This window comes from Benincasa hispida, chromosome 9, assembly GCF_009727055.1.
Source record: "Benincasa hispida cultivar B227 chromosome 9, ASM972705v1, whole genome shotgun sequence".
Lineage (NCBI taxonomy): Eukaryota > Viridiplantae > Streptophyta > Magnoliopsida > Cucurbitales > Cucurbitaceae > Benincasa > Benincasa hispida.
The window spans coordinates 66,755,734-66,769,561 of record NC_052357.1 but is presented as its reverse complement, the minus strand read 5'-3'; the positions used below and the strand labels follow the sequence as shown (position 1 = coordinate 66,769,561).

The 13,828-nt window shown below is 30.1% G+C and overlaps 1 protein-coding gene across 1 annotated transcript; it reads right to left on the bottom strand.

Moving 5' to 3' along the window:
• Positions 1–55: 55 nt before the first annotated feature.
• LOC120085545 (serine--tRNA ligase, chloroplastic/mitochondrial) lies at positions 56–3,956 on the bottom strand. The gene is made up of 9 exons (XM_039041572.1): positions 3,815–3,956; positions 3,491–3,591; positions 3,256–3,404; positions 3,074–3,166; positions 2,457–2,636; positions 1,557–1,723; positions 839–973; positions 640–733; positions 56–521 (listed from the first exon to the last, which is right to left on the bottom strand). The coding sequence occupies exons 2-9, from the start codon at positions 3,537–3,539 to the stop codon at positions 246–248; spliced, it is 1,143 nt and encodes a 380-aa protein (XP_038897500.1). The 5' UTR covers positions 3,540–3,591; positions 3,815–3,956; the 3' UTR covers positions 56–245.
• Between the last annotated feature and the right edge of the window lie 9,872 nt (positions 3,957–13,828).

Sequence of the window (13,828 nt, the reverse complement as noted above, 5' to 3'; positions counted from 1 at the left end):
GGCCATCTTTAGAAGAAACTACTCAGAAGAAATATGTAAATCATAGTCAAATACGTAAGGCCACCAAATGGTAAAATATAATATAGCAATCAGCTGCCATAAGTTAAACCATAGAACCTACAATTGGGAAATCAATCAGGTAAATGTCAGTTCTTTGAATTTCTCTCTTTCAACATAAATATGTTGTGTGGACTGCAAAATTTGAAATTTCTAGAACAAGACTAAGTTGAAATTGCCTCAGGACGCTATACAGATGCAGGAGCAATTAGCTCTAGTCCACCCATGAAAGGCCTCAATGGCTCAGGAATAATAACAGAACCATCTTCCTGCTGATAATTTTCAAGCAAGCAAACGATCATTCGAGGCACAGCACATGCTGTTGCATTCAATGTGTGAACAAATTGTGTAGGCACTAGATTGCCTTTACTCTTCTTCGAAGTTGTTGGTACAGGTTCTTGTGGACGATATCGGATTCCTAATCTACGGCTTTGATAGTCTGTACAATTCGATGCACTTGATATCTGTTGACGACGACAATGTATGATTTATAAATAAGATTCAAATGTCTCATAACACTTTAACTCTAACTGTACCCCTACTGCATACAAAGGGGAGCGAGAGAGAGAGAGAATGGAGTACCTCGCCATACCGTCCCAAACCCGGCATCCATGCCTCCACATCAAATTTTCGATAAGCAGGTGCGCCTAAATCCGCTGAAGCCATATCCAAGGTCCTACAAGAACAAAAATGAAGTGAGATGAGGCAACCAAAAGGCAAAAACGGATGTGTTATTCAAACAATACAATGGCAATGAAGATAACAAAAGGCAGGTTCTTACTTGAAATGCAATCCCAGTGATGAGAATAGGTCCTCTTCAATCCTAATGAGTTCTTCGTGGTAAGACTCACTCTCTTCAGGTCGGCAAAATATAAACATTTCTACCTTGCTGAACTGATGAACTCGATACAGGCCTCTGTTCATCATCAGATCAATAAATCAAATACTTATTAGAGAAGAGGCGACTATGTTAATGATGTAAAGGCTAAGGCTTGTTCATTTATGAAAAGATGAAGTTTTCAAACGATTTTTTTTTTTTTTCCTTTTAAATGAGAAACATCATTCATAATTTCATAGTATGAAATTACAAAAGGCAAGAGAAGGCTGAGAAAAATTACACCAAGAACGATTACAAAATGCTATTCCACTGTAAAATAAGGGATGTAAGATGAAGTTTTCAAATGAGAATGGATCTCACAGATGTAGAAATGTTGATTTTAGGAAGGAGATTTAATGAATGTTTGGTAGTCATTTTGAAATTGCTAATATTACTTTTGTCATGTTTAAATTACTTTAAAACATGGCTTAAAAATTAGGTTAAAAAAGTAAAATCAAACATTAAACTGATTTTCATTTATTAAAGGCATAATTAAGTGGTTTTGAACATGACAAAAGTTATCTTAACTGCTTCAAAATCACTCCCAATCACGCCTTCATTATAGAAGATAGAGAATCATTGAGGAAAAAGAAAATGGTCAGGGAAGTATGTCGGTTGGTACCTTGTTGCAGCTCCAGCAGCACCTGCCTCAGTACGAAAGCAATGAGAATAAGCAACATACTTCAAAGGTAATGAAGACTCAGAAAGGATGGAATCCATGTGAATCCCTCCCACAGGAATCTCTGCAGTACCAATGAGGCATTGGTCACTTCCCTCAATGGAATAAACCTGCCACAAGCAACAAGCCAAGTGTGTGAAAGGATTTAAGAGCTAAATCATCTTACAAATAATATAGTTGGAAAAAGCCACCCATATTTTAGATAGAAACAACTACTTTTATTAAGAAAAAATGAAAGAATACGAGGATTTTTTTTTAAAAAAAAAAAAAAGAAACCCCACTAGAGAAAAAGTTTCCAACTAAATAATATGTTGCCTAGGGAATAATTACAAAAAGTTTTTGGAACCGAAGCCCAAAGAGAAACATGGAACACCTCACCAAGGATCAAGCTCATTAGGATCCCTATCCACACCTCTACACTCAGTTGTTCCTCCCCCATCTTCCAAGATTCCACAACAAAGCGCACACCCTTTCATACTACAAAAAATGGCCTTTCTCTTTGAAAAGTAGATGGAAGAACTCTCCGATCATCAAACAAACATCCCTCTGGCAAGCTAACACAAAATCAAACTCTTGAAAGAAGGAATTCCATATAGACCTCGCAAACTAACACTCCCATCTACATGTCTGGACTGGAAAGCAGAGATTTAAAATGGCAATTAAAAACACATCTATATGTTCAAGAAATCTTATAACTAGCCCCGCAATTATAATGCTGTCTCAAATCAAATGTGTATGCTACGAATAGATGAAATTATCTTGTACTGGAAAGCTATCTCACGACATTGAAGCTAGAACTCATACCACAGAAAACCAAGAAAAACTGAGAAAAATATGCAAAACCTGAGTATTTTCACCACGAGGTTGGAATCCACACTTTTCAACGACTGTGGACCTAACAATTTCCGGGGTTATTAAAGGAGTAAATCCCCTCTTCATGACTTCAGAGAGTGTCCAGTTGATCAGACCCATTTCTAATGTTACTGCCGCATTTTTCAGGTAGTAGAATTTAGATCCACTAACCTGTATAAATCAGCAAAATTTAACATTGAGGCGGTTCGTGCATTCAAAAATGTAAGGACACTAATAAAAGTTTAAAATAAGAATAGGCCAAATTAAGGACAATCAATTGAATATCTCAAACTAAACAAAAGTGGCAAAGTCATATCTAGAGACAGAGAACAACTAAACCAATACTCACAAGAGTAACAAAGTAAACGAGGACGACATTGAATTGATTATGACATACAACATAACTAAGAACTGGATAATTCAAAAGCTTAAATTAATTATCTTTTAAAGATACAGTCCTCCAATTTTGTTACATAGAATGATAAGCATTAACCGCCCGGGGGGGAGGGCGGTGCTCAAAACAATAGCTTTCTCACAAACATTTTCAAACAGACATAACAAGGTGAACTAACAGCTCTTGAGTACCTCAAATTGAACAAAGATTGTACCTCGGCAGCAGCATCAAAGTCAAAAAGGTTTAGTTGCTTCCCAAGTTCAAGATGATCTTTAACAGGAAAACTGAACTCCCTCTGGCTACCGACCTACAAACGAGATTGCAGGGCATAAAAATTTATCATCCAAAAGGATTGGAGTGAGGAAATATATTAAAGAGTTTGAAAAGCAGAAATACCATCTTTCTTATTATGGAGCAGTCCTCCCCTCCGATAGGAACATCCGGATGGGTTGTATTTGGTATACATTGTGCTTCTTGTTGGAGCTGGTCTGTTAGTTTAAGAAGGTTTTCTTCCAAAGAAACCAATCCTTCCTTCAGATTCTTTCCTGAAAAGAGAACACCAGAGTAAATTTGGTAACGTGGAAATTGAAAATGAAGTTAATGACATTTTCGGACAGAAAAATGCATATACCTTCCTCTATGAGCTTTTGTCGTTCAGATGGTTCCAGCTTCCCTTTCATCTTGTTTGCAACCACATTCCTTTCCGCACGAAGCCGCTCGACTTCCTGGTATCTGTGAGTAACAGTTAGCTAAGCATTGATTTAAAAAGGGGCAAAATGACTAGTTTGATGGTCTGTCCTCGTGTATAGTTGGGAAACTAAAATTTTGATGAAAAGATCAATAGACGTAATAATGCAGCTAAAATGGTGCAAGAATTAATACAGAATCAATCCGTATGGTAATTGAGTCAACACCCAGAAGAGAAAAGGGGAAAAAAGCCAAATCAAAATCTAACCTTCTGAAGATTTAACATTTTATCATACAGCTGGAGCACGAGATCCAAATTAGCACCAGATTTCCGATTCTCTATATTTGAAGCCACCAAATCCTTGTTATCCCTAATCCACTTGAAGTCTATTGAAGCTTTCCATTGAGGCTTCACAACTAACCAATTCATGAACAACAATACACAGCATCAAACACCCGTTTCCTCATCAAGCAAATTGGAGGATTCGAAAAAAGTTAACGACTATAAAACCATGAGAAAATGAAATTACCCGTTTCTTCTCCGGTGATTGCAGTGGGAGGATCGACTTGGACTGCCGGCAACGAGAAAGCTCGAAGGAGCAATGGAGATGGAGGTCTGTGGGTACGGAAACAAGGGTGAAGGGAACTAAGAGAAGGGGTTTTGGTGGGTGGCCTGAAAATTAGACGGGAAGTGGAAGAGGCCGGAAAGGCGGCGAGCTTAAGGGTTTGGAATCCCATTGTTGGGGCTCTGAGAAAGCTTTGGCTTTGCGGGAAGGAATGGAGGTAGCGGATGGCTGCCCTTTCCCCAATTATCTTCTTTTTCTGATGTACGGAAAATAAGAGGATGAATTATGGGGAAAGAAAAGTAGATAAAGGATAAATTATAAAAATAAATGTTATTCAATTTTTTTAATTTTATGTCAAAAATACCTCGAAATTTTAAATGTTTAAAAATCATTTAAAAATACTTTTTATCGTTGATGTAATAACATTAACCATTAATACCACCTCCTTGCATAAATAACTTTAAATTTTTTTTTGAAAATATATTTAAAAATTGTTCTAACCATTGGCACATCAATTCGCTGCAGGTTTTCGTACATCAATTCGTTGGAAGTTTTCTTGAGTGTAAAAAGATAAAAGTTATATATAAAAGGTGTATAAATGACTATCATTAATAGATAGTAACATCTTGTTATATTTATAAATAAGTTGACTTATTTATTTATATATATATATATATATCCTCATTATTTTTCCATACAAAATTTCATAAAATTTCAAAATTAAAATCTCTCCTCAAAATATTAAAGAGACGATAAATAATCAAATACAAACAGGAAAAAAATATTTGATTATTAACGTACACTAAACTACTAAATTACAACCTTGTTAAAACATTCAAGTCCTAAGATTTATTGGTGCTTCTATTATTCTCCTTCATCCATTATGTTCATATACTGTTGCAACGATATGCTTTGAGCGAAGCAAGGGATTCGAGCCACATAATTTATGATCGCTAACACATCAATATGTCAATTCGACTATACTCATTTTGCATGAAAACTTAAACTTTTGAAACGGTAGATAACAAATAGTGTCCATCTATGAGTTAGATTATAGAATCAACTTAAATAATTACATCTATGTATTCCATCAATCTGCCATTGATTTTTTTTATTATTATTAGAAAAATCAAAATCAATTTTTGAACATTAAAGTAGGAAACAATAGCTTCTAAATTTTATTTTTTAAAAAATAAAAGCATTTTGGAGAAAATGGGAAGAAAAGTAGAACTTTTATAGGTAAATCAAAGCAAAACTAGAGTCTTAACTATCATAATTGACCTTCATGATTAGTTTAGAGTTCCTGTAGAAAAAACATAAATTGGCTTCAAATTTATTCTCAATATGTTGTTGCAAGCTGCATTTTAATTGACTCGAACACTCGTATACATCATTTCTATTAAATTAGTCAAACTTTTGATCAAATGACCTAACTAAAAAGTGATATGACTATTGAACTATTCTAAAGTGCCTTTTAAGTTCAATTAGTATTTGGGTAGAGAGATTATTGGAGTGACTACCATGACATGGCAAGTAGTTTGATAATGTCGAGTAGATGAAAGTAAATTATAAAATTAGTTTAAAATTTGGAGTTGTTAAGGGACATACAAATATTGAATTTAAATTTAACAATTATTAGCTAATAACTTTTCATCTGGGTGACATAATATCTTTTCACTTCGGTGACTTTATTATGTAAAAGCTATTATATTATTATTTCTTCTTCTTCTACGTACATAAATATTGAACAGGAATTTTAAGTCGTTAAGGTTAGATTATCTACAATAAATTTCACGAACTTAATTTGAAAGTCAATATTATATAAAAACCAAGTAGCGTTTGAGATCTCACATAGGGTCGACAATGGGGTCGGGTCGGGATGGGGGCGTCCCCCGTCCCCAGCTCCATGGGGAAAATTCACCCCTATTCCTGCCCCTGTCCTCACCATTTGAAAGCGGGGACGGGGATGGGGATTCCCTTACTAGTTCCCTATGGGGAATCCCATACCATATTCAATTTAAGACTTTTTTTTTTTTATTTTTAAGTTTGGGCTTGACTTCTGTAGCTTAGAGTTAGAAATTAAATATTTAATATTGGGCTCCAATCCAAACATATACATTATTTAAAAATATAATAAATAAATTTTTTAATATTATAAATATATATTTATAAAAAATATAAATATATCAAATCGGGGTCGAGGTCGGGGGATGGGGCCCGAAAATTTTTTCCTGACCTCATCCCCGATCAAATCGGGGATTCCCCGCTCAGATCGGCACGGGTACTCGCGGGGAATTTTGTCAACCCTAATCTCACAAGGGGTTTAAGGCCCAAAAGTGAGACACACAACATAGATAAGGGATATATTGACTATGCTTGAATTAGGTTGTCAATCCAAAAGAAAAGGCCAATCCACACACCTAATCGGGCTCCCAAAGATTGAGGCCAACTATTGTGGACTAGTTGTGACTTCATGGACTCATGAATCAGCCATTAATAAGTCGGGTAGCGTGGATTAACCAAGCTTAAAAACTGAGCCCAAGCTCGCCTTATGCTCTTCTCTCCTATTTTCTTACTTAAAGAATCTTAAAAATGATTTATGGTTGGACATTAGTTAGCTCAATCTTTCGTTAGTCTATAAATCTGTCTATAATAAAAAAGAGAAAACGATGGATACGTTAGAACTAGACTATCTTTTGTTTAAGCCATTCATTTTTTGGGTCTTACAAGCATGGGTTTGGTTTCCATTATCTAAGTCTACCATTGATCCCAAGTTTCAGTATCAACACAATCTATTAGCAACATTTTTAATATGAAGTTTTGATGGTCCAAAAATAAATTCTCATATAATTTCAATATTCTTGATTAATGATCACTACTATGCTCAAACCAACTGTCCAAAATTTCTTTACTAGATCGTGTAGAGAATAGCATAATATTGATAATAAATAACTTAATAGTTTTAGTCCTGACTATTTCTTAATCTTTAATGCAGAAGAAAATGAAAAATACAAATTTTCTCCCCTAACAACTTCATTTTTCAATTTTTTTTAGTTCAACAATACATAAGGTTGAGATTTAAACCAAACTGCTAACTCCACAAAATGCGTTACTTAAGATGAAATACCAAAATCATAATTCAATCCAGTTTTTCTCTCTTTTATGAATTCAACAATTGCGATAATGAGATTCAAATTCAACTTTTGAAATGATAATTTACATTTTTATTTTCTAAACTATGTCATGATTGGTTCATAATCTCAATTCATTCATTCAAAACGTTTTCATTTTGTTAGTTTCTTTTCTATCATATGCATAAAGGTCAATAGTCAATACCATTATCTTCAACACTATAAAATTGATCTTGTATGTCTTGATTTTATAATAAAATTTAATACAATACAAATTAATTTTTGGAAGTCGCATCATATAAGTCCACACCCATGGACCCATGGAAGAAACATTTTCATTTTGAAAATGCTTTAAGTAAAGATGTCACTCCAATAAATGATTTATGCATGTAGCAAATTAACTATGGTTAATTAATTATTGTACCTTTGATTATCATAATATGTGACAAATGAAAAACACTATTACCCAGCAAGTGGATTGAAGAGACAAAATGAGAAAAATGAGACGTGCACATAAATAACTTTATTTCTTTTCAATTCTTTTTTACATATATTCTTTAAACACAATTTAATCCTTTTTTTTAAGGAAGATTATAAGATTCCATATTTGTGTGGTATTAAAAATAATAAATGGCATAATCTGCCACTATATTATAAAAATAAGGATAATTTTTTTAAATGATAAAATTGTTGGAAATATTTTCAAATATAGTAAAATGTATTATCTATTGATGTTTATCACTAAGTAACATTTTGCTATAAGATTCATTTTTTAATATTTAAAAATAACTCTAAAAATATTACCAATTATATTTTGGGTGGAGAATTTGTGTGCTATTATTTCAATAGTTTGATTTTTCATCAAACATCTCAATCACACTCTATTTTGCAAAAATCTCTATTTTTCTTCTACTCACTATGTTGATATGTTTATGAAAGTCCTCTAATTTTCATTTCTAAAAGGCTTGTCCTTCGAAATCTTCTTTCTTCCTAACATCTAATCTAACATTTAATATTAAGAAGATATATATATATATATATATATAATCATTTTGTTTTTATTTTCTAGTTTTTATTTTAAAAAACAAAGTGGTTTAATAATCGTCTTTGTTTTTTAAAAAAAAATGTTTTTTAAATCAATAGTTTTCAAAATTTTGATCACATACCCATATATCTCTTTCCAACGATTTGTTTTTTTTCTAACTTTTAATAATCGCTTTTGCTTTTTAATTTTGTTACTTTATATAATTTTTATTTCTTTCTCTCTAATTTTTCCTCATTCCTCCCTAACCTTTTTCTCTCTCAATCTCTCTCTATATATATTTTTTTAAAAAAAAGCTCCAAATTTATTTATTTTTAACTGTTTTTTTAAATTATTTATTTTTACTTGTTATACTTCTAATAAATAAATCTCTAGCTTAACTTTTCTCTTAAGATTTGTATACTCTAAATTTTCTGTCACTGCAACTCTTTATTTTCTATTTAAATTTTATTTTAGTCTCTGAATTTTGAAATTTATTCTATTTTGATTTTTAAATGTTTAAAAATATTTATTTTAATTTCTGAATTTTGAAAAATTACTTATTTTGCTCACTGTTGTTAAGATTCTATTAAGAAAATTCTTATAAATAGAAAAATCCAAAAATATTTACCTTTTGTAGTAAAAAGTTTCAAAAATGTTATGTATTTTTTAAACTTATTACTATAAAGTGTAAATATTTTTAAATATATTTTTTTTTATATTTAAAAATGCCCCTTCTGTTAACTAGTGGTGAATGTGGTTTCATTTTTAAATGATTAGGCACTGAATGTTCGGATTAAGATGCTAAATAAATTGATCGACTTTAGACGAAAAATTCGATGGTCCTAATTTATTTTGTTATCAACTTGGTTGAAATATCAATACCTAACTTCTTCTCGCTCCTCCATCTTCTCCTTTATTTGAAGCTATTCTACTTCAAATATTGATTTTGAGGTGTACAAAGCAATGATGACGACATTAACTGAAGGAGATGGAACATTGCAATCGGCTCAGGTAGATTGGAGCCTGAGATGAAGACGACGATGGCAATCAGCTCAAGCAGGACAAAATTGGAGTCTCCGTCAAAATTGTAACTAAAAGTTCGCCAAAATCCATGGAAAATCAAGAAATTTAAATAAAATTGAAGTAAATATATATATATTGATTTCCTTCTCTTTTTTCTCCCTCAAAACTAACTCTCCTACGATCCTCCAACTTCCCATATTATTTTCCCTTTTTAAAAAATACTATCTTTCTTTTTATTTCTTTTACAACAAACCCTACTATTTTTTCTTCCAAATTTGAATCTCCAAGCAAATGAGATGAAAATAGAGTAGAATCAAATAAATCTACCAATATAGAAAATAAACTCTAAAAAGAAAAAGGAAAAAAATATTATCTCAATAAATCACATAACTGGATTCATAAAAAAATAATAAAATAAAATAAGAAAAGAAAAGAAGAAAGAAGAAAGAAGAAAGAAAGAAAATAGAGGGATTGAGAGGGAGAGAAAAAAGTACTGTCATAGAATCAAAAAAATATTCCAAGGAAACAAAGCACTCACATATTGTATATATGGATGAAATTGTATATGACATGCGTTGAGAAATTAAATCAGAATGACAACAACCAACAGATCAAAATAGTAAACGACCAAAATCATTTACTCATCATTTTAAAAAGTTAAGATAATCTTAACACTAAGGACCAAAGTAGGAATTTTTTAAAATTCAATGACTAAAATAGACATTTTTAAAAAATTTTGAACCAAAATAGAATAATATTCCAAATTTAAGAATCAAGATAGGATTTAAACCTTATACTTTATTTATCTAACATATCATTTACTCCTAACTTTCCCCTCTCTAAAATTTTTCTTTTTATTTAACTTTATTTTCATTAAAATTTGATCTCTTTCCTCAAAGTTGTATTTACTTTTTAGATAATATTTATACCAAGTATAACCAGTATTTTCTCTCACACATCCCTAACTAATTTTTCTCTAAATAAATATTTTTCTTCTAAGTCTCTAAATCTATCATGTTTTACTTTTATCCCTAAAACATTTATATTTATGTCTCTAAATTTTTATTTACTATCTTTACACCATTCTTCTATCTAAAACATCTCTTCATCTCTCCCTTTTGTAAGAACTTAAAAAACCAAAAACAATTATCAAATAAATTAAGCTTTCTGTTTTTTAGAAGCGAAAAACAAAAAATTATTATTAAACACACATATATTTGCTTTTAAAAAAAGAGAATAAAAAATACAAAAAAAATACAAAAAAAAAAAAAAAAAACTAAGACCTATATGGTAACCATTTGATTTTTTTTTTCTTGTACTTTTGAAAACCAAGTATATTTTCTCTCTATTTCTTTTCATCTTTTTTGAGTGAAAGGATTCAATTAGTAGTTGAATTCTAAAAACAAAAACAAGATTTTCCTTGGTTTTTTAAAACATTGATAGAAAATATATAATTAAACAATAAATTTAGAGATGGAAGATGTATTTGTAGGCTATTAAACGGACCTAAAGAATAAAAAATTGAAAAAATAAATAGTTATCAAATCAGTTCTTCATTAGTAGACTTAAAAAAAATCATTTTCATCATTGCTATTATTTTGACATATAATATCCACCCCATAAATACTTATCTCATGGTTTTAGCCAAGTTTTTATGACCAATCCATATCAATATCTTATTCATACTTTTTTTTAATCCACGAGTTCAACAACACAGAGTTGGAATACGAATTTTAGAGCTTTTAATCGAGTGTATATATCTAAAATTAGTTGAACTATGCTCAGGGTGGATAATAGATCCCTTATATGTCAATATATCAATACACATAAATCACATTATCCTTTATTTTTATTATTATTATTATTATTTTTAATCTTTTTGTAGAACAAGAGTTGGGGCATGTCCTCTTTAGCATATGTGGGCTATGACCTATCATAGGACCCAAAATTTAGGAGCTCCAAATTGAAAATGTTGGTTGACTCAAAAAAGAAAAATAAAAATAAAACGAAAACTTGACTGAGTATGTGTCTCTTTCATCAACTCCTCACCTCTATAAAAAATAATAATAATAATAATAATAAAATTTTTAGAAAAAAAAAAAAAAATCCAATTCTTCCTTTTGTCATTTCAAACATCAAACTTTTTAATTTTCTCCCTTGTCATCTTAAAAGTTAATTTGTAATCAATTATTCCTAAAAAAACACCATATTTATGGGGTTTCACCAAAAAAAAAAAAAATCTTATTTATCTTCAGTCTACTTTGTCTTTCTTCCAATTATACCGATTCAACTAGTGATTTATGATAAAATCATTAAAAGTCAATAAAGAATTCCTACCCACAACTATTGTCTACTTCTATTCATTGTAATGAGGTTTGAATTTGAAGGCTGTGAGAATATGAGGATTGTTTCTTCTCCAATTCGATAATTGAAGGTAAATGTTTAATATATATATCGGTAGATTTACGGGCTTGCTTTTTATTTTTGTTTGTATTGAAATTTATCAAAATCGTCCTACTTTTGTTTGTGTGATGGTTTCTAATTGAAGCTTCTTTATATATATATATATAATTTTGGATATAAAATAGACGTCTAAGGCTCTTGAAGTTTTTGAATATTGATTGATTGATGACTAATGTTTGACATAATTATTTTTACAGGTTATTTCTATCCTTTTGGTTTTCATTCTCTCACTTTGTTTATTTGTTTTAAGAATTTGATAATGGGTCTTGGAATGAGAAAACATGATTTCGATGTGAAAACGTAAGGAAAAAGAAGATTAGAAAGTTAACTCGATCTCAAAGAGAAGCTCTTGATAAGTTCTTTGTGAAGGAATCATGCACTCCTAATGAAAGTAATAATATTGTTAACGTCGAGGATAAAAATATTTTGAGTGAAAACTGTGATAATTGGAATGATAATGCTAATAACTTTATTAATTTGGATGAATGTTTGTCTATTGACAACGAGAATTCTTCTAACGATGTGCCCATTTAGAATATTAATCCTATCAGCGATAATCACATCAGTCAGATAAGGAACGATGATGGTTAAGTGTTAAAAATGATATATTTTGTTATTTTACCATTTGTCTTTTTACAAAATATGGTCTCATTTTGAAAAGTATGGCCTATCTTATTTGGGACCAGCCTAATTGGGATTCCAACCTACCAATCATTGAGACAACATTATAATAGTTAAGTTATGCTCATTTTGACAACTATTGACAAAACAAGTGATACTAACAAAAACTAATAATTGTTTTTCTTACGGTTACAAAATTAAAATAGTCGTTAAAAAAAATATATATTGAAATAAACATTTTCAAAATGTTATTTAAATAAAATAATTTTCATGGTGAATTAGAAGTGACCTTTTAAAAGTAATAAAAAAGACAATAAATGTCAGACTATTATTTTGGTCCCTATAATCTAGACTTATTTTATTTTAGTTTTATAGATTGGAAAGTTCTCGTGCTTTTCGACTGATTTAGACATGAATTAAAAAGATTATTTATTGTTACGCATCTTCAACGACTACCTTTGATTATTCTGATTGAACTAGGGAATGAGAGACTTAAAATTAGTCCATGCATTTAGTTACGGTTAATTTATAGAAATAAAAAAATTAGCATATGTTAGTTTTCCCCCTATAAATTTTGAAAGAACAAAATATTCCTATTATGTATTTTATTGATTTAAAATTAATTTTATTATTTTAAAAAATTGGACAAATATCAATTTATAATCTTGGGCTTTTGGGTTATATAAATTTAAATCCTAAACTTCAGACTATTATCAATTTGAACCCCAAACTAATAAATGGATCCATTTAAATCTTGATCACATGTATATCTATTTAAACCATGAACTTTCATAAATGTATCCAAATATAACATAATGGAGGGCGTTTAAATTGTACACTTATAAAACTTCAAGGTTTGAGTGGATACATTTACGAAAGTTTATGGTTTAAGTTGATACAGTTATTAGTTTAGATTTAAATTGGTATGTTTACGAAAGTTTAGGGTTTAAATTGATATAATTATTAGTTTGGTTTAAATTAATACACTTAAGAAAATTCAAAGTTTAAATATATACGATAATTAGTTTAGATACAATCTTTAAAGTTTAGAGTATAAATTGATATTTGCCCTAAAAAATTCATTAAAAATAAACTTCAAACAAATAACAAAACTAATTTTAATATTCATTGAAATCATATGGACTAAAATTTAAATATTTTAAAGTACAATAACTAAAACAAATCAAACCAATGAACTGGCATATGACATTCGACCCTAAAATAAGCCAATAAAGTAAGATAAAATAAGTATAAATCTCACTTTAGTCTTTGAGTGGTTAGTTTGTTATATTTCTTGTCCCAACCTTTCAAAAATCAATTTGACCCAAGCTTATTTAGTGTATGTTTGGAATACATTTTCAAGTGTTTAATTTAAAAAAAAAAACAAGTGATTTTAGAAGGAAAAAAAATTGAGTATTTGACAATCACTCAAAATAGTTTTTGAATTGTATTTT

Coding starts and splice junctions, on each gene's coding strand:
- LOC120085545 (XM_039041572.1), bottom strand. CDS start 3,539: ATGAAAGGGAAGCTGGAACCATCTGAACGACAAAAGCTCATAGAGGAA. Junction 3,167..3,255: donor GCTCCATAATAAGAAAGATG/GTATTTCTGCTT, acceptor TCTCGTTTGTAG/GTCGGTAGCCAGAGGGAGTT. Junction 734..838: donor TCACTGGGATTGCATTTCAA/GTAAGAACCTGC, acceptor TTGTTCTTGTAG/GACCTTGGATATGGCTTCAG.